The sequence below is a fragment of the Crocodylus siamensis genome, chromosome 7, assembly GCF_052110815.1.
Source record: "Crocodylus siamensis isolate JL-2025a chromosome 7, ASM5211081v1, whole genome shotgun sequence".
NCBI classification, from domain to species: Eukaryota; Metazoa; Chordata; order Crocodylia; family Crocodylidae; genus Crocodylus; species Crocodylus siamensis.
Window position 1 is genome coordinate 89,617,193 of NC_143401.1, and position 27,664 is coordinate 89,644,856.

At 41.5% G+C, this 27,664-nt stretch overlaps 1 protein-coding gene across 3 annotated transcripts in view; it reads left to right on the top strand.

The window, feature by feature from the left end:
• Nucleotides 1-27,664, top strand: part of NRAP (nebulin related anchoring protein) — a 60,756-nt gene that overhangs the window by 8,360 nt on the left and 24,732 nt on the right. For 2 of the 3 annotated variants that reach the window (XM_090058499.1, XM_090058498.1), the window contains exons 6-24: nucleotides 186-293; nucleotides 1,363-1,467; nucleotides 3,023-3,130; nucleotides 4,491-4,595; nucleotides 7,182-7,286; nucleotides 9,707-9,823; nucleotides 12,085-12,189; nucleotides 13,436-13,543; nucleotides 14,270-14,374; nucleotides 16,251-16,349; nucleotides 17,018-17,122; nucleotides 18,150-18,257; nucleotides 19,134-19,235; nucleotides 19,850-20,047; nucleotides 20,294-20,398; nucleotides 23,748-23,846; nucleotides 25,548-25,652; nucleotides 26,041-26,148; nucleotides 26,965-27,276. In XM_090058499.1, the coding sequence (XP_089914625.1) occupies nucleotides 186-293; nucleotides 1,363-1,467; nucleotides 3,023-3,130; nucleotides 4,491-4,595; nucleotides 7,182-7,286; nucleotides 9,707-9,823; nucleotides 12,085-12,189; nucleotides 13,436-13,543; nucleotides 14,270-14,374; nucleotides 16,251-16,349; nucleotides 17,018-17,122; nucleotides 18,150-18,257; nucleotides 19,134-19,235; nucleotides 19,850-20,047; nucleotides 20,294-20,398; nucleotides 23,748-23,846; nucleotides 25,548-25,652; nucleotides 26,041-26,148; nucleotides 26,965-27,276 (2,307 nt within the window). The remainder of the gene's footprint in view (nucleotides 1-185; nucleotides 294-1,362; nucleotides 1,468-3,022; nucleotides 3,131-4,490; nucleotides 4,596-7,181; nucleotides 7,287-9,706; nucleotides 9,824-12,084; nucleotides 12,190-13,435; nucleotides 13,544-14,269; nucleotides 14,375-16,250; nucleotides 16,350-17,017; nucleotides 17,123-18,149; nucleotides 18,258-19,133; nucleotides 19,236-19,849; nucleotides 20,048-20,293; nucleotides 20,399-23,747; nucleotides 23,847-25,547; nucleotides 25,653-26,040; nucleotides 26,149-26,964; nucleotides 27,277-27,664) is intronic. The other variant, XM_090058500.1, reaches the window with a different exon arrangement.

The following is a 27,664-nucleotide window of genomic DNA, read 5'->3' on the forward strand; positions in this document are numbered from 1 at the left end:
AGCTGAGATTTTTTTTAACTAGGAAAAATATGAAATACATGTTCTTTTGTGTGTCATTTATTCTAAAACACCTTAAGCTTGTATGGGATATGCATTACCTACTTTGCTTATTTATTTATTTATTTTTAAAGAGGGGTCACATTAATGAACAGAGGTTTTTTTATAACAAAAAATGTCACTTCTAGGTGAAATACACAGAAGATTATGAGCAACAGAAGGGTAAAGGCAGCTTTCCAGCTATGATCACTCCAGCTTACCAGATTGCTAAGAAAGCCACTCAGCTAAGCAGTGATGTAAGTCTCAATTTTCTTTTGTGTGCATTGAAGTTACTAACGTTCAGGAAATCCTGATTTTAAATAGTGGACATTAAAGAGCGCAGCTGGTACCCAACACCTATCTTAAAATTAATCCTGCAAAAGTGGTAAATCTTTTACTTTATTGACACTTTGTCTTGGGAACCTACCTTGCCTTGGAAGAATACTATAAATGACAGCTTGCAGCATGGGCATCTTCTAAGATACAGCAAATTTTTGTGTAATTCATGACATAATTGCTATTTCAGTTTAAAAAACCCGTTGTGTTTTGTTTTTAAGCTTATTACTCTTATTTTCCTATTTAATTTTCATTGATTTTTTTAACCACTTATTCTGGCCTTTTTATCTATCTTAGTTTATAATGATACCTACCAGTATAATAGTGAACTTAATTTTCTTTAATGTATGTGTATGATAGATGTTTACATATGTATTATAAAAATAACAATCCAAAAAGCTCTCATGAAAATAAGCCCCCTTCAAATCCTTGTAGTTTCCTTGGGTTTCACGAACAGCATGAAGCAATGCAGTGATACAGTTTTGGTGCCATTACAGAGGAATTTTGCAGTACTTTTATACTGCTTACAAATGCAATTTAAAATGTTGATTATTTTGGGCATCGACTTCAGTAGGAGCTGGACTCAGTTTTTATATGAAGACAGCCTGGCTATATTGCATGTATTGCTGGAATTATTTAGCATTAAAAAAGTAGTTATAAACATTTCCCTCAACAGTGCTGATGTTTTCTTTACATAAAATTAACACTTTTGACACTATAGACCTATAATGGAGTGAAATAATAGAACATTTGAGCTAATAATGCCAATGAGTAAAGTCAGAATACTCTGTAATGATTAGTCCCCTTTCATCAATGGTAGCTGCACCTTCTTTTGTATTTACAGCCAACTGCTTTATACCGAGGACATAACGGTGAAAATAATTAGCTGACTCAAAGATCAGTTCTGTTGCCTTTTCCAGTCTCATGGAAGGAGATAACCAGAGATTTACTAGTAAAGGGCTTTGAAATGCATTCAATTTATGCTTCCAGGTAGAGTATAAGCGTGGACATGAAGAAAGGGTCTCCAAGTTCACCTCTGTTGTAGACACTCCTGATATACTGCATGCAAAAGTTGGAGGGCAGCTTACAAGCGATGTAAGTAAAGCAGGAGGAGAAAATAAGGAGCTCTATTTTAACTGCTTAAATAGTTTCTTGAAGCACAAAGACAAATAAAATCTAATACTTAAATCAGAGTTTTTGAAGCACACCTGTCTAAAATTTGCTTAGCAGAGTCTGTTATTAATGTTGCTAGACACTTCCTATTAAAAGACCTGTTTTAAGTTGCTTATACCTTTCCTAAACCATAACCTTTTGAGCTGAAATGATTCATGTTTGTTTCTATCTCAGCTAAAGATTTTTTGGGGATGTCAACTAAAACTGTTCAGCCATTTCTATGGGGCGTAGGGGAAAAGCATGTTCCATCTTTGAAAAGTTCTGGTGACTTTTCCTTGAGAAACTGTAGTGCTTGCATGGTTTTACATCTGACAGTTAGGTGACTTTTGGTCAGGGATATGCCTTTTTCCTCCCAAGTTCGGACCTGTTTTAAGACTTTGAAAAACTGTAGTTTACATAGGACTCCTAGAAAATGTTTCCATCTCCTCTGAACATACTCTGTCCGGGGCTGAGCAGGACTTTTCCTGCGGTTGCAGCTCTGTGCAGTTGTGGAGCAGACCTGGGCAGAAAGGGAAGCAAGGAACCCAAATCTCCTGTGTTGTCATGTCCTCCTGCGAGAGTCTGAGCAGTAAAAGGGAGGAAGTTGCCTGACTTGAATACATGAGGGGGACAAACCTGGGTAATAATTTGGGACAAAGATCCTCACAGCCTGTTGGAGAAGACTAGGGATGGAAGCTGTTGGGTGGGGAGGGAAACTAGGCTTAGAGCTGGGGTGAGCTGGGCAAAGAACTGGGAACCAGTGCAGTAGAAAAGGCAGTGGGTTGATAGACAACTGGTGAGAACTCGTGATGGGGCAAGGGCTGAGATTGGGAGCTGGGATGGGGATACTGGGATTGGATGAGGAATATGGAGAAGAGGGAGAGTGGATCTTCATTTACTGTGTACACACAACTTCACTGCTAGCACGTGGGAGGTGGGGCCTCTGCCTGAGATCTCTTGAGCACGGTAACAACCTTTGCAGCAGCAGGGCATCGACTGGCATGGCTCCTCTGCTTTACCTGTGGCTGTTTAGGGCGTTATATCTTGTGTTGTATCAGGGCTGATTGTGTACCTTTGCTAAGAGGTTAGACTATGGATTTGTATAGGATGGTTTGGATAGGGATGGTGCTGCCCTGGGCAGGGGGTTGGACTAGATGACTTCTCAAGTTCCCTTCCAGCCCCACTCTGTAATTCTGTGATTTCAACTTCTGCAACAGATAAAGGAGGGCCTCTTTCATTTCACAACTGTGTTTCTTCACCTTGGGCACTGAATCAGACAGGGGTCTTGTGAATCAAATAGTATGCCATTGTATATTAAAGAATGTATGATAATACATACTCAGATGTGGGGGGTGGGGAACTTAAGGCACTTTAGTTCTCGCATTTCCTAATTTTGAGTGCTTTGCAAACGTAATGCTTTTCTTTTAAAGTTGCTTTTGTTTGCAGTATATATAAATGTGTGTGCTCTATTTGTTCTTAGATGATCTTGTTTTTACAGTTAAAATACACAGAAGATTATGAACAACGGAGAGGGAAAGGGAGCTTCCCTGCTATGATCACCCCAGGTTATCAAATAGCGAAGAGAGCTAATGAGTTAGCCAGTGATGTGAGTGACAAAAGCAGCATGTTTGTCTTTGGGTGATATTCTTTTCTGACAAAACTCGTGCCAGTGTTTTTTGTGTGGCCACAGGCCTTTGCTCATGCACAGAGGAAAATAAGATCTTGATGTTCACCAAACCAGCAGTGGTCATACTTGTGAGCTGGGTTCTCCACCTTCTCTTAGTTGCACTTGCACACCATAGGGAGGAGGGGACCGCAAGGAGTCAGGCCTCTGATTCTGTGCTGCCCAGCCATGGCATAACTTGGAGCTGCTTATTTGCAATTCTTATTTATTCCAGTGGTACAATGCTCCTCCGTGACCTTACACCAATGGCAGATAGGGTTTAGCAGAGCTTTTCTCTACTATGAATTTCCATGTCTCTACGACTCCCCTGTCCTGCTCAGCCTTCCCTTTATGTTGGCAGAGGAGGGAGCACTGTGCAAGTCTTGGTGGACTAAAGAAGCCAGCCTTTTGAGAATTAATTGTATGAATGGCCATAAATAAAACAGAGTGATGATAGTATATAAAATAGGTCTTTTGGCTCTGGCCTCACAGTATGATTCTTCTTCCCCTTCTGCACCTGAAAAGCCCAATCCAAACCAAATCAAATCATAAAAAGGATTTGCAATAGAAAATTACCAAGTTCCTTTGATTAATGCACATATTTTCCAAATGACTCATTAGTGTCATTTTATATTTGGGCAGTGATAGAAACCATAGCTTGTACAAGGTGCTAGATGCATGGAAGTGACTTTAAATTGTGACGGCAGAGTTATTCAGGTCATTAACTCATCAGTGAAAATTAAGAGGGGCCCATAGTTTATTATGCACATTGTCCTTGATCTGTAGGAAGCTTCAGCATGTGGTTTTTTAGCTTTGACAGGGATAGTGTAAATCCTGGTCCTACACTTGAACTCTCAAATAGAATAAGACTCTCATTATCACTTCGCAGAATAAAGTCTCCTCTTAATTATTCCTGGCGGGCAAACAATCCTTCTGTACAACATGCAAAACACCGTGAGATTAAGCAGGATGAATGGCACCTATGGTAATTTTGCACTTAGGTTCATTATTTGTTGTTTTTTAATCCCCTGGCACATCGGGTATCAGCTGCTACTTAGCAGAGGATACTGGTATTGATAGACTAGTGATCTAAACTGGTAGGGCATATTGTGTGTTCTTAAAATAGTGTGAAACCAAACACTGCTATTTTGTTTTTATAGATTCACGTAGCAAACAGGTCTTTTGTGGACTGATAGCAATGGGCATTTTGGCAATCCTTTATCAACATGTGTGTGATTTATTATGCAGCAAATGCGTAACGGGCTAAACTCATCTGGCTTGCTCTTTTTTTATTTCCTGTTAGGTGAGGTATCATCAAAGGTATGAAAAAGAGATGAGGGGAAAAGCCAGCCAAAGAGTTGGAACAGATGCTGCTTTCACTAGAGAAGACGTGGATCAGTTTAGTCAGGTATGGAGCAGTTAAGAGATTTTGTGCTGCAGTTGATTATTAATACTGCCATAAAGTTTCACAAGGGCAATGCAACCTGCTGCCCTCTGGCTTAAACTTTGTTTCCCTCCAGGAGAAATCTAAGCCTCAAAAGAAAGAGGACGAGGTGTTAGAGAGAAAGCAGTTAGACATATTCTCTGGGCCAACATTTCTGGATGTCTTCGCAGCTTTAAATAAATTCAAACAGCACTTAACATCATACAAGGTCTCTCAAACTTTGGCTGTGCTATAAGAGCGATATTTTTACCCCGACAAGCTGTTCTTCAACTATGTGAGGACAAACAGGCTTCCTTTCAACACTGTCCACTGTGGCCTGATTTTGTTTAATTCTTCAGCAAATATTATTATGGCGGCAATGCTAAAAAATCCCAATGTCCTTTTTTACTGAAATGATGCCTCTCCCTTGGAAGATATACAGCACAATGATCATAATCTCAAGGATTATATTTGAAGAGACAATTATTATTTCTTCATGTGCTGTTCTTAGAGGTGTCAAAATTATGAACAGTCTAAATGTAGGTTTTAATCCTCTTCATTTTTTTATCCTATCTTTCATGATCTTGTTGGGGCAGATTATAATACCCTTTTTCAAATTGGACAGGACACTACCCATCCAATAGTTTCATAGATGTGAACATGGCTATTTTAGGAGTAAAGCGCTATGTAACATGTGTTCAGGGTATTAGAAGCTAACCCAACAGGATCAAGAAAATAAGTGAGATTTGAAGTTTGTAGCCTCAGCCCTTTTTGAGCTGTCGGAATGAAAAATTCCTATTTTGTTAAAAATCTGTTTTGTTCATGTTTGGATAACTACTAAGTGTCTGAGTTGATTTAGCTCAAACTTGGAAATATCAGTTTTGGACTGAGATCAAAGTTAGGAAAAAAATGAAAGACATTTTTTGAGGAAGTTGTAAAGAACTGAAGAAGAGAAGTCAGAATGGAAGTTAGAAATCAGCCTGAAGAACAGCATTTTAAAAGAGCGACCCAGCTAATCATTCATGGTTATTTTTAGAGCCTCTGTATGTATTTATAGCTCTTTTTAGATACAGAACAAGTACAGAGGCTGTTCCCAGACCTCAGTCTGCTGTGACTTTACCTTAACATGTGATATTGGCTGCAACACTACATGACTACAATGCACTTCTTTGCGGCGAGAACCCTTAGGAGAGAGAATGCAAAAATAGGTCGGGTTTACTCTTAATTACACTATTTATGCTATTCCTGACAGGTATTTTCAGGAGTGGGTGTGTGCCCCCGGCTTGTCTGGGAGGTGCAGGGAGGCTGGAGCAGCTTTTGCCACTGCGAACCTCTTGTCTGAGGCAGTGTAGCGACAGTGTCTGAGGCAAAGCAGTGGTACAGTGCAGTGGCAGGAGGGCATAACCCCTGCTCCCAGTGCCTTCTGCCGCCCATCCAGATGCAGCCTAGCCCAGGCCACCCTGCCCTGTGCAGCTCCGGGGGCACACGCCCGCTCCCATGCCCTCCCGGACAGGCGGTGAGAGCCGCCGGAGGAGCCACCAGAAGAGCAGCTCCTGGACTGGTGGCATGTAGAGGCGCGCAGTGGCAAGAGCTCCCCTCCCCGAGTCTCGCATCTGCCCGCCCCGGCTGTGCAGCTTGTCCCAGCTCCAGCCCCAGCCCCAATCCCTCCCTCACTGTGGAGGTGTTGATCTGCCCTCCCTCCCCTCTCTGCCCACCAGAACAGACTTACCAGCTGGAGGTAGTTTGTCCAGCATCGTTGAGGACTGCTGCCTGTTTAGTCTATTGCCAAATCTCCGAATTGGGGCCGAATTTTCGGATCTGAATCGGCTTAATCGAATCAGGACAGTGATTCAAATCACTGAATCGAATCACTGTCCCTCTGAATCAGCCAAATCCAAATTCGAAGCAAATACTTGCTGCTTCGCATTGGCCTACTGGTTGGGACATGGGAGTGCTAAAGCGTGGGGACTGCCTGCTGCCTAGCCCTGCACGTTAGTACCCTTGTGCCCCAGTTAGCAAACTGCACTGGAGTTTATTTCTTCACCTGAATAGCAAGTGTAGATACACCTCTAATAACATTATGTGGCACGTCATGGCACACTCAACAGGATCTCAAGGCACCACAGGGTGCTGTTGCACCCTGGTTGAAATCAGTCTTTGGGAACAACAACATTAACACAATGAACTTCTTTGCTTTTTTTGTTTTTTCACCTGCCTGCTACCCGAGTAGCTCTTAATGACAGAGTGGAGATGCTATTGAGTCATGCAGGGGCCCTCATATAGAGCCCGATTTGAATCGGACCACCTGAGTCCTTCACCATTCTTCCTTTCTTGTCTGTGTAGACAAACGTATATTAATGCCACATGGGAATTATAAAGTGCTATCACTTGGGCAACATAAAGAGACCACAGAGAAAGTTCATATAATGATGATGAAAAACATACATTTCAATGTGAAATGACAGACTTAACAAAGAAATGGAAGTAATAAACCAGACAAACAAGAACAGACTGGGGGAGGGGGCTGGTAGTAAAGTCATTAGTGACCCATAGTCCTTGAATTTTTTGCAGGATTATATGGGTGAATACGAAGAGCACAGGGGGAAAGGAAGCTTTCCTGCTATGATCACGCCAGCTTACCAAAATGCCAAGAAAGCAAATGAATTGGCAAGTGATGTAAGTATGAAACTGAAATCATCAATATAATACTGAAACGGTTAAAAAAATAGCAATTTTATCAAAGCAGAAAGCAGAACGCTAGAATTAAATCAGCAGAGTAAGCACTGATGGCTTTTCGTCATATTGCTGGGGACTGGATTGCTCAGAGTAGGGCTCTCCAACTTCCAAGTCCCCAGGGGCCGCACCAGCAGGGACTGCACACCACATGGACTGCGCCAGGTGAGCCACGGGCGACCAGGCTGTGCACAGGGCAGATGCTTTTGCCTCCCTGCCCCACACTGCTTTGCAGTTACCCTCACTGCTGCACTGCACACCTTCTATTACTGTACTGCGTGGCTGTGATGTCCCCCATGCCCCAGTGCAAAGCACAGCCTTACAGGCACTTCCCCACTGCACTGCTACGCCATGCACCCTCCCCCCACTGATGCCCCATGCAAGTATGATCCCCCCTCTCCTCCCACGCAGCCCAGTCCTCCACCTCGCAAGCAGCCTCCGCTCCCTGCACTGCTCTTCCCTCTGGGACGAGGGAAGGAAGCGGCCAAGGATGAAAGGGGAGCCTGGAGACTCTAGCTGCTTTTGCAGTTGGAGCAATGTGGGGAACTGGTGGCCAGGTGAGAGCCCAGCCTCAGCCTAACCCCTCACATTGTGCAACCCTGACTCAGGGGTTTAGTAGTGCCCACTATAATCTGAATAGTGCAACCTATATATCTGAATAGTTTTAGTCATGAGGTTTGCTACAGTATCTTTTGTCAAGAGATGCAGTTTCCTTGTTCTGATCTGGGTGTATATGGTATATATTGTACCTTTCCTGCTGAGGAAGTCATATTGAGAAAAGGGCTTGTAGGGTAGGGCACTGCCACATCATATGGACTAAACTCCTTATCTGCAATCCAGTGATTTCTTGAGCTGTTATCTAAAGAATAGGCACAGACTGAGAAGTGGCAGTGTCTGGCTCTTCATCAGCCAAGGATGATCAACCCCACTTAAAGGGATTACTTCTAGAAGCGAACATTGTCTCAGTCTATAGGCCTCTTCTGTGCTTATTCGGTCTGCTGTTGCTATGAGGGGTGCCTGTTGGCGATAATATTTGTTTCATGGGCACCTGTCCACTAGGAAATGGCCTGATTCCATCAACTCAGACCATTAATTAAACCAGCAGATGTTAAGATCTTTCAGCCAGTGCCAGCTTGGACCAGATACAGGCAGTGACTTACTTAGAGGTGACAGGTTTCATGGTGTTTTTTTACTTGGGCCCATGACTGGGGGAATATAAAAAGCCTGAGATCCCCAGTGGCTGCGATCTATTTTGGTGAAAAATCCAGCAATACCCAGTTTAAGTATGAAACAGTTAAGTTCCCTGATTAAAGAGGCTATTTTAATCCATCTTCAAGCTGTGAAAAATTAAAATGATGCTTCCTAATTTGCAGTTATTTGCAGGGAGGTGGTTGTATTTCAGGTTGAATGCATTGCAGTATCAGCTTGCTTCACTTCGTTTAAAACCTAAGAAGCTGGCTTTAAGAGATTCTGAAAATGAAATTGGAGTGATCATAATATTTCAACACACACCAAACTTTCAAACGTAGGCATGTTAAATTGCATGGGATAAAGAACATACGGGGCTGGGTGTGGGTGTAAATCATTGATCTGTGGTCATTTCGGAGTATTTTTGTTCAAAAGATAGGCAATATATAAATATAAATTTTCAGCCCATAAGTGAAATCATGGCCCTGTTTAATTAAGTCAGTGGTAAAATTCACAAATTAAATTGGGGGTGTTGGTTGTAGTTGTGTTGATCTAAGGGTATAGGCAGCCAAGATTTTGGGGTAAATGTGGTATCTTTTATTAGACCAACTAAATAGTTGGGAACACATTTTTTTGAAAGCTTTCAGGTACAAACACCTTTCTTCAGGCAGAGGGAGAGACTTTATCATCTAAACATCACTTCCTTTCACATGGATCATATTTATCTTAGAAATCCTATAAAAAAGGATACATTCAACAAGCAATACATTCAACAATACATTCAACAAGCTGGTCTCTGTACAAGAAAACTTCATAGGGTTCCCATCTCACCACCTTCCTCAATTTCTTCGCTGGCAGGCTAACATTAAACTACAGAAAATTGAATCTCTTAAAAGAACAGTGTAGACAACCCAGCCAGTTGCTCACCGAGTTGCTAGCCAAGCCTGGTTTTGGCTAAATTGTCAAGTGGCTTTATGTGAGCCATGGGATTGGCTGACTTGTAATTTTCTAGGGAGATGATTTCAGGAAGTAATAGCCTATCTTTCTTACTTTTTAATTTTTCTTCTTAAAGCGAAAAGAAATAGGAAAGGTATTATTATAGCCCTTAAAGTAACTAGAAAGAGCAGTATTGACAAGAAGTCTATATTTTGATTATATTTTCACTTTCTCTTTAGATAAAATACAAGAAGGATCTTTCAAAGATGAAAGGAGCAGCACACTACCATTCCCTTTCGGCCGAAGATAACCTAGTTCTTAAGCGAGCCCAGCATGTTAACAAGCTTGCCAGCGAGGTAAGGGGTTGCGCCGACTTACGGGAAAAAGACATACTGCATGCAGCAATATCTGTTTCTCTGTGGAAGGTTGGTTCTGGTTTCTCAAGCTAGGAATGCAAAACACGGTGGTCTTTCCTGAATAACATGCATGAAAACAGGTCAATGTGTAATTAAAAATGTGGTCATACCTTCAGGAGAAACTTTCATGAACATATCCAGAGGGGAAGTACATTGTCAGCTGTATTGACATCAGTGGATGTAGGCCAAGTTACATCAGACTGAGGATCTCGCCAGAACCCATCCACTCAAGTTGCCTTTAAAGTAGAAACATCTTCTGAGAAGCCAAAATAGCATTTCTGTTTCCTGAGCCACAGTTTTCACCGAATGTGTTTAATATTTCCCTTTTTTAACCAGTTCCTTTCATGAAGATACTCTTGATCCTCCCCTCTTTTTTCTTTAAGGAAAAGCGACCAAGATTATACAGCTCATAGGCAGAGGAGAACAAAGAAGGCATATCTTTGTTTCAGATGATGTTTCCCAAAATGTTATTTATTTGGCTAGTTGTTGACTATTGTGTTGATACTCAGGAGACCTCAGTTTTATATCCGGCTCTGTCACTGACCTGGCTGACTTTAGGGCAAATCGATTCATTTCTGGAAGCTTCAGTTCTCTCCTCCCTTCTCTAAAATGGAGATTTGATGATCTTTACTTTCTTTTGTAGAGCGAGAGCTATACAGACAAAAAGTGCTCTGAACACACCGTGTGTTACTGATAGTTTATTTTTCTGGGTTGTGAATGTATTTGAAACGGATATTTTTAATCTATGCTCACATACAAGTTCAGCACTTAGGTGAGCAATTTTGTTTACAAAAAAATGGAAACGTCCACATTTCATCTGAAGCCCAAATTCCTCTGAGCAATAACACATTTACATCTGAATTTTGCCTGACCATAGGGTCATTCAGTGGGAATTTTTTTGTATATGTGTAATAGGATGTAGGTGTGTGCGAATAGAGAACTATTCGATTCAGATTTGGATTCGGCCAATTCGGCGGACAGTGATTCGATTCGGAGATTCGGCCAAATCAGCTTCAGAAGATTTGGCAAGATTTGGTGATTTGGATCAGCTGGGGAGAGGCAGGCACAATCGTGTGGCTGCAGGTTTTCCCGCGGCTCCAGTGGCTGTGCCTGCCTCTCCTGAGGTAGGGGGAGCTGTGAAAGATGCCCCCGTGGCTGCCCTGCCCGGCCCCATTCCCTGCCCGGTCCGTAGTCCAGCTGACACATGGAGCTACCCCAGCTCCCAAGTGATTTGAACCAGGAGCTGGGGAATTGAGCTGGGGGCTGGGGAAATGTTCAGGTCCTTGAATATCCCTTCAGTTCCCAGTTCGATTCCCCATCTCCCTGATCTTTCCTCCAGCTCTTCCCAGGGGATGTGGGCCCCTGGATGATGCAGCAGGCTGCTGCTGCCAGCTGGTGATGGCAGCGGTTCTGGGCTATTTCCCCATCTGGCAGCAGCAGCCTGCTATAACCCCGTCTGCAGATCTGGGGGCTGCACCCCCCGGGAAGAGCTGGAGGAATGACCAGAGTGGGGGCTCTACCCTGGTGCCACTTGCCAGCTGGTATGGGGGGGGGGATGCGGGCGTGGCAGTGCTGGGAGCAGGGGCTATGCCCTGCTGCCACTTGCCCCTTCTGTCTGGAGTGAGCCATGCCCACATCCCACCCACCCACTCCAGCTGGGAAGTGGCAGCATGGCAGAGCCCCCACCCCCAGTGCTGCTGCGCCCACATCCTGTGCTCCCCCACCTCCCTCACCGAGTAATATGGTCCCCCTGCCCCAGCCCCAATCCCTCCCTCCCTCCTCCAAGCCTCTTCCCTCCCCACTCCCCCGAACCCCAACAGACTTACCAGCTGGAGGCAGTTGTCAGCTGCCTGTTTAGCCTATGGTTGAATCTCTGAATTGGCCGAATCTTTTTCCAAAGCTTTTCCGAAATGATTCGGATGCTTCATATTGATTCGGAGCATTTACTTGGTCTCCCGATTCAATTCGGATTCGGAGATTTGGTCCCGGAATCGGGCCAAATCTCCTCTGAACCGAATCAGCTACCGAAGCTTTGCACAGCCCCGATAGGATGGACTCTCGGTGTCAATAATGCATGTGCTATCTCATAAGAAAGTTATATCAATGTTTTTGGAAACTCAGCATGGCTAATCAGTGCATTCCTTTTATATGGTAATTGAATATTTTGCTGCATCTCACTGCTGTGCATTTTGGTGGCTCAGGTGGAGTATAGGAAGGACCTGGAAAACAGTAAGGGCCACAGTATTAACTACTGTGAGACTCCGCAGTTCAAGAATGTGAGCAAGATAGCGAAATACACCAGTGACGTAAGTTCCTATAAGCTGTAGTTTGATGAAAGCGTAATGTAGTAGTTGCTGGAATGACAGTCCATCTGTGTGCACCACAATAAGCCAGGCAATCGGAGTAGATGCTGCACAGCGTGTTTGATTATAAATGTCGTTGTACTCTGTGCACAGTGCTGGCCTGATCCAGGACTGGAGCTCTTATGGGTTATGGTAGTAGGAATAAGTAATAGGCACAGAGGGAAAGGAGACTGAGCGCACTGCATTGTTTATTGTTCAATTTATTTTGCACAATGTGTCATTTATTATGTCTATTTCTGGCAGGAAAATATGTGCTGATAATCTCAGCTGCCGCTTTTTGAGATGCCCATTGGAGCGTGAAACATTTTAAAATAATATGTAAAATGAACGCTTGTTAGTATTGGTGGATCCGTGACTCCTTTTAAATCATTTTGAAGTAAAAGGCAGGAGTTGGAGGATGGACAATTAACCCAATGATCAGACCGCGTAGCTGGCTAAGGTCTGACGTAAGACAGAATGGGCACATCTATGCATCAGACTTAGTGTGCCAGACACTGCCACCTACAAATACATTGTGCAGCTAATACAGGATACCTTCTGAACTGAGGCAGTGTTGCTGCATTCACAAAGCACTGTTTGTGCTAATTAGCAGTGCTGAGTGTCAGATCTAATTAGCTTGCCTTTAGCCTGTGCAGAAATGGTGATGCTGCTTCGTATTCAGGAGGTAAACCAGGCAGAGTGGCACAGCATGCTTGTGTGGGCCACTGCCTGCAATAGTAAGTTTGCTGTGTAGGTGTGCTCAGGGTGTGACAAAGAGCAACAACTGCTCACAGGTTAAAGTTGTTGTTATTCCTTTTCAAACAGATTAATCAAAGGTGAAAGTTAAATTGTGGTAGTAGTATTTTCTCTGGTATAGATAACTCTTTCTGTAAGTTTAGTTAAATAATTCTTGATTTCTGAGCTGAATACTTTTCAGCAATAAGGTGAGGGGACACCAAAACTGTGTGATTCTGTATGATACTTTGGGCATACAAGCAATGACATCCTCTGAAAAAGGGACCTTTGGGGAATAAAGATTATACATCTTGTTCCTTTTTTCTTTTAAGTAAGCAAAGCTATACAATCCATAGTGCTTTCTTAAACTAGGGAAACATCCCCTATATCATTTCCATGCACAATATCTGCATGTCTGCTATAGCACAATAAAATGTAATGAGTGTTCTGAGCAAATATTTGCTTTGGTTTGCAGCTTAAATACAAAGAAACCTACCAGAACCAGATGAAGGGTCATTATGAAGGCATTGGCATGGACAGGCGCATGCTACATGCCATGAAGGTTGGCAGCTTGGCAAGCAATGTAAGTCTTTTGTGCTTGTACTGTAGCAGGTTCTTTGGCAGTGTTCTCTTTTGTACATAGCTGCTTTTTTTCCCTTTGATTTTACTAGTGTTGATTTGATAGGAAACTTCACATTAAATTATGTATGTAGTATTTAAGATGGATCTGTCAAGAAGAGTGGAAATCTATTAAACCATTCTGCACTATGTCCTTATATTGATCCACCTTGATACCCAATTCACCTTGATACCAGTCCTGAAAACTACTGAGCTCCTCCAGCTTCATTGATATAAATAGAAGTTGAAGTTGCTTAGATCCTTTAGGGTCAGTCTTTTGTCAGAAACAGCCTCCATTTTCAATGAAGAGTTTTGAATCCTGGTTTAATTTGCTGGGTTAGTCAAGAAACTATTTCATTACACACCATTCCTTCAAGTGCATTATTTACAAATCCATAACAAGCTCAAGAACTAAGCAGAAAGATAAAAGAGATATGTCATAGGCAGAAGTTAAGTTAATGTTGCAACTGTTGGCATTGGATTAATTGCAGAGCTGAAAAAGAATCAATTAGTAGCTAAACTATGCAAATAATTTCATTTCTTTTGTCAGTGATGGTACTGAACTTACTTTGTTTCCTGTGTTTAATATTAATATTATTGTTTCTCCTCTCCCCTTGACTGATAATTATTCAAACAAATGACAGCTTAAAAAAAAAAAAGATTGATTGTTATTGTTTTCCTTCTGTTTCAGATAGCCTATAAATCAGATTACAAACACGATGGTGTTGAATACAATTATCCGGCAACATTAACTCCTTCCTATCAGACAACAATGAAGTTGGTTCCTTTGAAAGATGTAAATAATGTTGTGGCTTTTCATCCTGTTGCTTTGCTTGGCTCAGCCTCTCCTTGTAGGAGAGAATGCCAGTGCATAGGGTGTGTCAGGCAATGATTCAATTAGGATGACAAATTAGGACGACAATTAGGATGACTGCAAAATAAAGTCAAACAAGCACAGTGGGGGCAGCAAGGCTCAGGTGACTAGCTCTGGGAACCAGGGAAAGTGGAAAAGGCTAGAGAGAATGGGAGAATAAATATTCCCATCTGGTTGCATATGGGAGACTCCCCTGCCTCTAGAGCAGGGGTTCCCAAACTGTGGTACTCATATCCCTGGGGGTATGCAAGACATCTCGGCGGGGGGTGTACAAAAAACTGTGTAATGGCAGGGGAAAATTATGTGATAGCAGATTTAATATTCATTACAATAATAATTGCATTTAAGGGTTTAAAGTATGCTGGTAGTGGTATGCAGGCAGATGGTAAATCTGGAAGAGGGTACACAATAAGAAAAAGTTTGGGACCCTCTGCCTTAGAGTCTGAAATGATGGCAGTGATAATTGCAGTGTCAATGACAGTGACCATTTTGAACTAGTACATATTTATCATGACTTCAAAAGGTTTTTATGCATGACTAGCATGATAGATTCTGTGCTTGATTGAGTGATATACTCCGAAGAAGAATGTGTATATGGCACATGCAAGCAAACCTGCCTTTTGCCCAGATCTGTCCAGAAACTGGAGCTCAGTCAAGTGTTTGGGGTATAAGTTTGATAGGTTTTTACACAGCTGTCATTCCCAATTCTCAAAGGATCATCATCAGCAGTAAGTACACATAGTTCAGTTAAAAAAAAAAGAATCTCTCAGCTGAAGAGAGGCCCTAGATATCTATAAAGGAAGAGTGAATGACCAGTTTTAAGTACATTGATCCCTTTGGCCTGTGAGATAAGTCATGCATGTCTTCTAGTGTGAGTTAGTATGGAAGGAAATAGAAGTGGATGGATATCTGAGATAAAAGGACCCCATTAAGATGGATTCCATAACTGTGACTGCCATTAAAAATGTACTTTATGCAAAAAATGTACTTGAAGAATTAGTTTTAAGCAACACATAATTTGCAGTGTTTGCAAAGAGGTGATTAATGACAGTGAATATTAATTAAGGACAATAGAGAATAATAATTGTGTCTACCAGTGTAATGCAGAGGCCCTTGGGAAAACTAGGTTTAAAGGAAAACTTCTCTGTGACATTTTATTTTGCATAATTTGGAGATTTAATATATTTCCTTTTGTAGATTATTATTGCTGCTACTGGATTAGTGTGGCAGGAATTTAGGGAGCTCTAAATCCAGTCAGTGGCTGATGCTGAAATTATGTTTTTAAGCATATATCTTTTCCCTTCTAGAAAAGCCTACACAAAACTTTTATGTAAGATTTTTTTTAGTATAAGTTATTAACTTTAAAAATCAGTACAGGCAAATAGTAATAGAGCTCGCTGAATTATAATTTGTTCTGCACAACTTCATGCTGGATCCTGAAGAGAAGCTGCAGCTTCTTCTCTAGAAGATAAAAGGAATTTGGGGAGATGGCTCAAGATATTAATTGTATAAGAAGGCTGTTGAAGGAAACTGCATCTCATTAAAAAAATCCACATTTGTAGCAAGGTTCAATTTTGCATTGGAATAACTAGGAAACATTATGGGGATTAACAATTGGTTGGATTTAATCTCAGTGGCACGTCCAAGCTTTAGGAGTTGTTCTGCAATGTGACTTATTATTGTTTAAGTTGTAGCTTTCAATTTATTATAGTTTTAGGTTGTAGTTTGAACCTATTAGCAAAACAAGCCATTCTTCTCAGGTGCTGTCTGAGTATTTTCTCCTTTCTTTGTTTCTTAGGCAAACTACAGGCAAAGCATAGACAAGCTGAAGTACAGCTCCGTGTCCAGCACTCCACAAATTGCTCAAGCCAAAATAAATGCACAGCAGCTTAGTAACGTAAGTCCTAGAGCCACTGACTACTTCTGCTTATTAGTATAAGTAGTATTAGTAAATCGCAGTGGAAATGTGCTGCTCAGACGCTCCTTTCATATTTCTCATTTCTGTACCTGCCCCTGCCACCTGATTGGCTGGGAGGTGGAAAGCATAGTTTTAAATATGCTGTGGTTTTTGCCTCCCAGCAAATCAGCAGCAAGCGGCGGGGCCGCCAGGGCACCTCTGCCAATCAGTGGTGGGAGGCAAAAACCCACAGCATATTTAAAACTAGTTTTTGCCTGCTGGCCAATCAACACCTTGTGGTGGGGCCGCCGGGGCCCCTCCGCCAATCAGAGCCACAGGGAGGGGTTGGGCGGTGAAACAAGCAAGATTAAAGGAGCCACTGCACAGCACACATAAGTATATCAGTGAGCTTCTCATTGATTATAGTTGATAATTACGCTTGTCACTAAAATTAATAACAGAATTGGAATGATGTCACTTTGAAAACCCTTTACGGCCACCAGTGCAGATCCATGTGTTTTTTTCCTTCTTATAAACTTACAGCATCCGCTCTTCTGTCTTATTGGGCTGCTTAATGTATTAAAACAAACCACAGGCATTTGAAGTTAAAAGGAATTATATGTGGCATATTGAAACTAACTGTAGATTTTCTTTCAACATCTATTTAGCTGAATTACAGAGCCCAGTATGAGAAGACCAAAACACATTACACTCTACCACAAGATATACCTCAGTTAATCAAGGCAAAAGCCAATGCTGAACTATATAGTGAGGTAAGAAAGTGACTTGCAAATATAGATACACATGCTATCACAGAAATGAGTAATAATGAACAGAAAGTAGCTCAGATGGTTCAGGAAGCATTAGACATTGTGCTATTTTTTAACAATATGAGGTTGATCCCACAATAAATAGGGATAAAATGTGAAGCAGGACCTAGCTGGGAGAATTGTTCTGAGATCTTTCAAAATGACTTGAATTTCTGTGGGAGGCAGATGTGCACATGAAAGAGACTGCCCATCCAATTATCACTCACTGTATTTATCACTTTCAGGACAGTCTTTGCACAAAGACCAGCTATTTAGGTCTTGATGGAAACCCATTGGAGTCAACAGAAAGACTCAGATTGACTTCAGTGTGTTTTGGACCAAACTCACTATTGCTAAATGTCATGATTTATCACACCATGGGCACTTAAATCTCTAGGGATCAGTCTGTGTCAGGTTTGACCTAGAGAAAGCACATCTGGGCAGAAACTTCCCAAGACAGTATTGCCAACCACAGGGAACCAATTCATGAGACTGGCCTCAAAACCATGACATTTTGAGCAAATAATATTTTTAGCTGCCCTACAGTTTTTGAGTCCTGAGGGAACATAAGGGTCACATGAGGAAACATGAGGGTCATTATCAATTTATTTTCACAATTCTGAGGGCATAAAACTTCTTTTGCTTTATAAACCAGAGGCGACAATCTCATCTTCAATCAGTTTGGCGCCTAACTTCATTGACTTTCAGTGAAGTTAGGCAGCTAATGCCATTAGGCATCTTGCTTCCTTAAAACTGTCAAATTATTCCACATGCTTGGGGGATAAATAGGGAATCACAAGCTGTACACATGTGCATCTGCCCTTTTCCATGGTTTAAACTGATCATGCAATACAACACAAGAGAATTTCTTTTATAGGTAACTAAGTATAATGTAGTTTTTCTTTATTCCTTGCTGTTTTCCATGCTTGCGTAAAGTGCCGTGTAAGGATATGTAAGTTGGGTGCTACGCCGTTTTATTTTTTCCCCTCAGGTTAAGTACAAAGAAGGCTGGGAGAGGAGCAAGGGCCATGGATTTGAAATGAAACTGGACTCCATGCCTTTACTGGCTGCCAAAGCCTCAAGAGATCTTGCCAGTGATGTAGGTTATTATTAAAATTATACTTCATTGAGTAAGAATGATGCCTAATAGAAAATGGATTGAGTAAGAATTAGTCCTAATAAAAATATTGTACCCCACCTCGTTTATCAGTCCTGAACGTTACTGTTATGTCTTCATCCTTCTAAAAGGCTCGTGAAAATTATGAAACATTTGTAAGACTCATTTCTATGCAACCAACCCCCTGAAAAAGGCCTTTTTCCTGCATGCAGAGGGCCAAAGTAACTTCTGAATATTCCTTAGTCAAATGTAGTTGAATCTGCCTTTAGTAAAATTAAACACTTCAGCCCTTTCTCTACACTTCCAGCAAAGCACATTTCTTTGACTTGCCTTCTTTAGCATGAATGCAGAGTAGTGTGTAATTTTTTAAAAAAGACCCCAGAAACAGATACTGCCAAGTGACAGGTATCAGTTGCATTGCTTCACACATTACTGGAAGGTGCTTGGTTATTGCAACAATGAGCACAATATATGCTCCGAACAGAACAGGCCAAAAGTTACTTACGTCAGCGGGGAAAAAGACCTGAGCTGACCCTAAAGTCCACGCTCATTTTGTACTTAGTGCCTCACTAGCAGTTTGCTTCCCAGATCCTGGGTAACAAACTCAGGAATTAGCTCAGTAAAATTAAAAAAATAGAAAAGAAAAGAATGAACAGTTTTGCTATGGGAAAGATGTAAGATTGATCAAATGATCCAAGCTAGAAAAGGCTGAGTTTTTTGAATAATAACAATAAAAAATGCAGGTAAAGGGTGTGCAACATGCCCTCTGCTTTCTGAACACCCAAATGGCCAAGAAACAAACACTACATATTTCTGCGGTAAAGAGAAACTTATAGTATACTGTTTTTCTTTCTAAAGATTAAATACAAAGAAGAATATGAGAAAACAAAAGGCAAAGCAATTGGAACCAAAGATTCAAGACTTCTCCACTCTCTGCAGGTGTCTAAAATGAGTAGTGAGGTAAATTATTTATTTCTCCTCCTTAAAATGTGTTTTTCTTAATTATAAATCTCTTTCAGCAATTCGACTTTTCTTCCCCTATCCTTCTAGCATCTCTTTCATAATCACTCCTGGGGTGTTATTGGGTAAAACTGGTTTCCTTTCTCAAACTCTTTATCTACAAGGCATACATGCTACTTATATTTTGTTCAGATGCTGCTCCCTAACACTGGGTTGATAGCATTGATCTTACTATGGGAGGTGAACAATTACATTGCACCTTTTCTTTACATTATGACATAAAGCTTACAAACAGCTATAAAATAAGCAAGTACAGTGAAGTGACCTGCAATGTGTTACGCGTCCAGGGAAGAAGCTGCCATGGGAACCCCCCAAAATTCATGTTTACAGTTGGGATCCACTTTGAGGTCCTTCTTGTATCTCAACCCTGCATATGCTTACCTCATCTGCAGTGGGACAGGCAAGTTTATCCACTTTAAAACCAATGCAGGAGTACTTAAATTTGCAGCATAGTGCAGATATACACCGATATCAAACTATTTGCTTTTAAACCACTATGTTCTCCCTTGTCTCTCTTCTAGTAAGGATGACATATTTTTTTCTATGTATCCTAGATTGCTTACAAAAAAGATTTCGAGGAGAGTAAGGCCCACTTCCACTTGCCTATGGACATGGTAAACATAAAGCATGCTAAGGCAGCTCAGGCTTTGGCCAGTGACCTTGACTATAGGAGGAAACTCCACGAGTATACAGTGGTTCCAGAAGACATGAAGACAACATGGGCCAAGAAGGCGTATGGACTTCAGAGTGATGTAAGATCACACAAACCTCTTGTGAATGTTGCTGTGGGTGCAGAGTAATAGAGTTACTGGAATATAAAACAGATGGTTACTAGGATATTCATGATTTAATTATATTTACTTAACACTTATGTATCCTTTTATATCTTCAAAGTGTCTCTTGATGCATTTAAACTGGCAAGCATGCACACTTTCAAGTGACAGCACTGTATCTGTGTCCTCATCTTTTTTGCTAATAAACATTTTTTTTCCTTGCAGCTTCGGTACAAGGCTGATCTGACATGGATGAAAGGAGTTGGGTGGATAACAGAAGGGAGTCTCAATATCGAGCAAGCCAAAAAGGCAGGAGATCTTATTAGTGAGGTAAGCAACACACTCAGCTTTTGGGCTGAGGTTCTTGGAAGCCAGAAGTCTAGTTGGCCAGCTGTGTACACTACAGTATACTACACTACACTACAGTATACTACGCTACACTCCAGCTGTGTGCACTGCTGTATACTACACTGCACTGCTGTATACTACATTACACTCCAGCTGTGTGCACTGCTGTATACTACACTACACTACTGTATACTACATTACACTCCAGCTGTGTACACTATTGTATACTACGCTACACTACAGTATACTACACTACACTACTGTATACTACGCTACACTCCAGCTGTGTACACTACTGTATACTATGCTACACTACAGTATACTACACTACACTCTGTATACTACACCATACTCCAGCTGTGTACACTACTGTATGTGGAGGAGGCAAAAGCATTTCAGGCACACTGGAAATCTGTGAAATGAGAGGGCTGATTGGATGCTGCTATAGGCAATATGGGAAGTGCCGTGTTGTAACTGGGGATGCTACTGTTTGCCTATTGCACAAGTATACATTTATCCCATTGAATTGTCTCTAGTGTTGCAGGGCTGTCGTGGCAGGTTGTTGGGTAGTAAGAAGTAGGTAGGTGTCTGAAGTCAAGCAGAAGGTGGGTGATATTTGCACCTCATAGGCTAACCCAGTTAGAGATACATATAGCATAAGCTTTCATGATATGGAGCTCATTTAATCTAATGCTATATATATTTCTAATTTGGTTATGCTATAAGGTGCAAATCTACCCTGCCTTCTCCTAGTTTTCTGGGTAAGCATAATGGTTCCCTCGCACTCTTCTCCTTCTATCTGTCCTATTGGCCAAGTAGCACTGGAAAGGAATGGGATTTTCCATTTTCCAAAACTTCCTTGCTAGCTCAAGGCTCAGTTTTCTAGGAATTTTTGCTGGCAGTGTCAGCTTGTACTGTTGTCCTATTCTTTTTTTTCCTATTAATTCAGGACCTGGCACTGCCAGGAAGGACACTTCATCAAGCTCCTAACTAGAGTCTAGTTGCATCATTTGGGCAAAAAGCAGGAAGATAGCAGAAGTCTGACTAGGTAGATAAAAGCCCACTGAGTGCAGGAATAAGTAAAATGAGACTGTTAGCTACTGGAGATCATACATTGCTGCTGTGGTCTCTGACATTCGCTCACTACTCTGCAAAAGTAAAAATACATCTTAGAAACAAAAGAGGAAGCAGCAACACTTAGATCCAGTTTCTTGCTGAAGACAGACTGACATTTGCTCTTGTTGTTTGCTATATGGATATCGCTCTGCCACAAATATTTAATCCATAATGATCTCCCTCTTTATCTGAGTGCAGTGAAAACCTAAAGTTGGCGGCTACTACCTTCCCAAGCTCCTATAATAAACTAGCATTTATTATTTCAGATGTTTCTATTTCCAGCCAGAAGTTGGCATTTTGTCATTTATTTGCAGAATGTTGTTACATTGTATTGCATAAAATGTGACAAAAACAAACTCTTTTTAATCTGCCTCTCACCTCCAAACTTCTGGTATAAAGCCGTGAGCACTTCTTTGAAGTGTTGCATGCTTTTTAAACTTTTGTTCCATGCAAAACTAGAGAAGTCATAGTGTGAACTGATCTGTTCACCTATCAGTTCAAATAGCGGCTTTCTTTTCTGAATTGAAATGTAATGGAAAAACAGATTGACTGCTGAATTGTTAGAATAATAACAAGTAAACTAAGTACACAGGAAGAGTTTTCCTGGTGTCCCAATCAGACTCTTGTCCTGAAATAGTCAGGATTTATTTATTATACTCTCTCAAAGGCAGACTGAAATGTCTTGCTTTCTCTGAAAGGCAGAACACATGAAGTTCAATCATTGAGACTAAGGGCATGGATGGATGACATGTTTATGCCTGAATAGTCAGCTTTACAGCAGTGTGAAAAAGTGGCTGATAGATGATACACTCCCTTAAACTGGGATACAGTTGCCTGAATGATTGGATTATCCAGAAAGCAGGGCCCAGCAACCTTTTGGTGGTGGCCTGGAAGGACCCAGCTTGGGTAGAGGGTGAGCCAGTGCTGGGACCCAGCTGCTGTAATTTCTCCCAGCTGCTGCTTCTCTTTGCTGCACACCTGTGGTGCAACATGGGCAAAGTACCTGGCCACTGTCCTGCACAGTGCTTCCATAGCCCCGTGTTGCTGATCATCTCCAAAGCTCCCCATCATTGAACACTGCCAGAGCCCCCACTACCTGGGCCAGATCCATCCCGCAGGATGTAGGTTGCCAGCTCCTGCCTAAAAGAATCAGGTATAAAATTCCATGATTTAGGTTTCATCTCTCAGGGTCCATCCTGGGCACTCATTTGCTAAAGGCAAGCAGGCTGCCACTTGTTTCTCTCCTTTCTAGTGATGAGGAACAATATAAATAGCAGAATCTGCTTGCGCTACCTTGGGATAGCTACCCATTTTTTCCCATTCCTTGTTGCAGCATAATTCACATTGTTATATAATGCTGTAGGGAGGTTTCTGTCCATGCCCCAATATAGAACACATCTGGTTCAAAGTGAAGTCAATGAGAGTCCTTGATATCAGTAGGCTTTGGGTCAAGCACTGAATGAATGGGCAGTCTATCCACATATGGTTCAACTTTCAGGTCTTTGTGCAAAAGGGCTGTCTTTGGGGTTATCAGTGTGAGGGGGCAAGTAGAACTGGATGGTCCTTTCCATATGCAAGACTGGAATAGGGGTGTGGGATGCCTACTGGAGAAAAGATCCAAGGCAATGCCTGAACATTCATAGCATTCAAAACAGCAGAGAGAAGTCTTTGTAACAAGAGATGTCTGTCCTAGTTTGAGATCTCTGACAGATAAACAGCACAATATTCTCAAGCCCCAGTCTAGTAAACAGTAATATAAACAGCATAGATAAGTTTGAAAGGGCTTGTAAAATAAGTTAGGACTCACTAGCTCAGGGGATTACCAGAAAGAGTTCTTAACTTTTCAATCATTTGTTCAAATCCCGTCCAGGTAGTGAAGTTGGTCATTGGTCTATGGCTGAAATCTAGGCTCAGCAGTGTGTATACTCAGCATATCTACCTCCAATTCCTATCCGTGTTTGTAGTCTCAGCAGAGGTTGATTTGGGAGCTATAATGCATTACTATTATTACCAGCAGTGATTCTTCCAGCTTTGTTTCAGAGGGGAACTGAGGATAGGATGTGAAAACCTGCACTGCTGCCGTCTGCCCTATACTGTCCCAGGGATAAAAGATTTTACTTCCCAGCACATTCAACAGTGGGCTTTTTAATAGCACTGATTTCACCAGGAAATTAAATGTAGTTCTAATTTCTGTATCCCATTTTCTTTTAATCAGAAAAAGTACAGACAGAAAGCTGATGCTCTGAAGTTCACCAGTGTGGCTGACAGTTCCCAGATCAAACACGCAAAGAAAAGCCAGGAACTGCAGAGTGATGTGAGTTCCTATTTTCCCTTCTCTTTCTAATTCACTAATTTGCTAATTCTTCCGGGCAGGTGCAATCACTAGAAAAGCTATAATATCAAGTCATGTACCCTGCCAAATGAGTTTCCTGTTTACCTGCATCTTCACAGATAGAAACCTTGATAGAGAACAGAAATATGCACCCCAGACTGCACATAAGGGTCACAGGTGCCTCTAGAGACTAAATGGGATCCTTTGCTGCTCTTGCATGGATCTCTGCTGTTTTTCTTTCCTCAGTCAGAAACTTTTATCTTGGTAAGATCCATAATTAAACTGCAAACTTTACACTGCACTTTCAGTCCTCCTAATGCAGAAGGCATCTGTAGTTTTCCCCAATACGGCCATCTTTCAGCAATACCCTTTCCTTCTTTACTTCTGAGAATAGAGTAGTGGCCCTGTCTGCTGGTAGCTGTGAACTCCTGGCATGGCGAAGGCCTGGCTGGACTACAATCCAATTTAGTTTTCTAAAACAAAGGGCCTCTGTTGTTTAAGTTACTGATCACCTAATTTTAGTGAGAGCAATGGCTGCCGAGAGAGATCCTTTCTGTATGTTGTGCCTTGAACTGAAGAAACTGCCTGCTGTCTAGGTACTACATGAGCAACGTGCCATTCTTTCCAGGTTGGCCTTTCCTAGATAGTCGTCTCATTTCCCTGTAATAATCCATGGCACTTCACCACCCTTTTCCATCCATACCTCTCAACCCTCTTTACAAAGATGGGTCACGCAAAGATGAATCAGAAGAGACATCAGGTCTCCTGACTCCTAGTCCTTTGTCCTATTCTCTGGATTTGATGCTTCCCCACCGCTATAGAGAGCGTAGCTAGTTTGGTACCTCCAGGGGTTAGAGCACTCTCCTACTTTGTGGTAGATACAGCTTTCATCTGTTACTGTCTGTGAGATGCAGGCTGGTGAGGGCTTAAGAGAAAGGAGCATTTTCCATAGCTCTGCAACAACCCTCCTAGCCAATTTATGAGCAACTTTAATAGGTTGTGAAGCAGTGTGTCTCATCCTAGAGCCCACGTGCTGTTAGAGTTGCCTTGAGATATAAAATGGAGGTGCTTGCTACTTGGGACCATTAATGATCTCTGGCATTTCCATTTAAAGCAGGAATATTAGTCTAGTTCACATAAATTCCCCCTGCTGGTTCAATTGCATTCTCTATTTCCTGCCCTAAAATGTGCTATTGCTGTGTGCTACTAAACAACTATCTTTACCCACCTAAAAAGAAGCTACGTTTCAGTGGGGGAAAAAGTGATTTCCTGTGGAAACTGTGTACAGAGCAGAAGTTTATGTTAGCATTTATAACCAGTTCTGCATGAAAGGCATGATTTAAATATAGGATATATTGTTATCCATCTCTTTTTTGCTAAGAAGTCAGTAAGGCACAGGAGGTTGAGGAAAATCCGTGCAAAATTACTGTACTATAGGGGGAAATAGTGTGCTTCCCTCCCCTGCTTTTTCAGATTTACAAGATTTGCCACTACGCTATCGACATTAACAGTGATTAAACTGGAGTAGTGTTAGGCTTTGCACTTTAACTCAAATTTGTCAAAAAGGACCCCGATAGTAAAGGCGTAACCATCGTTGAATATTCTTGAACGTTTCTGTAAAATTGCTGTTTTTCTGAATAACTTAACACTATTGATGATGTCTACTTTGCTTTCTGTGGACAGGTAGCCTACAGATCAGGGAAAGAGCAGTACCTCCATCATTATACCATCAGCAAAGATGAACCTCTTTTCATACAAGCCAGGACAAATGCTGCAAATATTAGTCAGGTACTGTACTGGTAGGGCTAAGCCGTGTCGCTTCATCCTTTGTTGTCTTTAGTTAAGATGAGTGATATTTCACTAAGCTGATATGGATATTTAAATGCAACAACTCCAGAAACAGATTGTTCACTTTTGCTGAACTGCCGAGACATCTGACTGTTTATCTATGGAGTTGTCCTTTTTAGGTCCCAATCCATGCTTGACTTGGCTTAAGTGAGTCATCCCACCATCATATGAGTAATTCTGTGGAAATGAATTTGGTACTTTGTAGGATAAGTTACTACCAGTTGGTGGTAGGGTATCAGCATCTTGCTTGAAATTTCTAAGGGCTACTATAAAGAGGATAACACAAGTTAATAATCACAACGTGGTCACATTATTATCATCATTCTAGAACCTGTACAAGAGTAGCTGGGAGAAGCAGAAGGAGAAAGGATTTGAACTTCGTCTTGATGCATTGTCTTTCTTGACAGCTAAAGCAAAGAGGGATCTGGCAAGTGATGTGAGTATGAATTGCAAGAGCTGAGAGAGGTAGGATACCATGTCCATATCATGGTGCGAAGGGGTCCTTTCCAGTGACTCTCATTTTGCCCATCTCCCTCAAGTCACCTTTGTTCCTCTTTCAGTCAGGGACAATGGGAAGTTCTGTAAATGAAAGGTATTCAATAACTGGCCAAAAGAAAACTTATGACCAAAGACTGACCATGCAGCTTCTTCCCCATCTGCAACTCTTCTGTGCATGCGGGTGAATGTTCAAAATTGGAAACTGAAAACCTCCCTTATAACACTGCAGAATAATACATTTAAGTCATTGGTCTGGCCCACCAGCCAGAAAATTCCTGAAAGAACTTTCTGACATAGAAAAAGTCCTCAGAATATATTGGTTTTCTTAGAAATAAAGGTAATTTGGGCTGAGTTTTTCATCTTTTTGATGACATGTAATATTGAGAAAGGTTTCTTTTTTATATAAGCCTAAGGGTTTCCAAGCTACTCTAATTCCCTTTTGCAAACAGACATTTTGATTGCTTGCACTGAAGATTCAGAATGCTTTAGAAACTAGATCTTATTCTCTTTTCTCTCCTGCATTAATGCAAGATCAAGTGCACCTCTGGGAAGAGATCAATTTACAAATGAAAGTCTTATTTCTGCAGTATTTTACCAAATAAAAAAAATCCAAATACATTTTGAGGGATCCTGGAAAAGGACAGCGACTGGAAAAAACTTGTTTGTTTTATTTTACCATTTTTTGTTGTAAATGACTACAACCTATCTGCCTCTCTTTGTACCTATGGTCCATTTTTTTTTTTCTTCTTCACAGATAAAGTATAAGGAAAGTTATGAGAAGGGCAAGGGTAAGTTGATTGGAGTGAAAGGTGTAAAGGAAGACTCGCAGATGGCTCATTCCCTACAAATGTCCAAGTTACAGAGTGACCTGGAGTACAGAAAGGCATTTGAGGATGTAAAGACTCAGTATCACATCTCCATGGATATGATCAATCTTGTGCATGCCAGAAAGGCTCAGAATTTGGCCACAGACAGAGGATATAAGACAATGCTGCATCATTACACCGCCTTGCCTACTGACATGAAGGTCGAATGGGCTAAAAGGGCCTATGGCTTGCAAAGTGATGTAAGTTTACAAGCTCATGTTTTTTAGCCCTTTTGCATAGTTGAGAATTTTTCTAGGTGGGGGTTCACTAAGTTATGGATTTATTCAATTAGGACCAGAAAACATTCCAGTTTATATTCACTAAAGCCAGGATTCAAACTAGGTCCCTACGTGTCTATAGTTAGGTGGGGCAACACTGAAATAATAGTCTCCTTGCTTTAGTGGACAAATCAGTTTGACTGCTTTAAGTACCTAGGACCTGCAGAGTCAGTACAGGGATTTTGAAGTGCCTTAAAAAGATTCAGGTTTAGGCACCTGGGTTCTCTACACAGAGAACAGGGAGTGGTAGACGCCTCCAAAGGGTAATTCAGAAAGTCTGGAGACAACTAGAGCTAGCCAGTAGGAAATA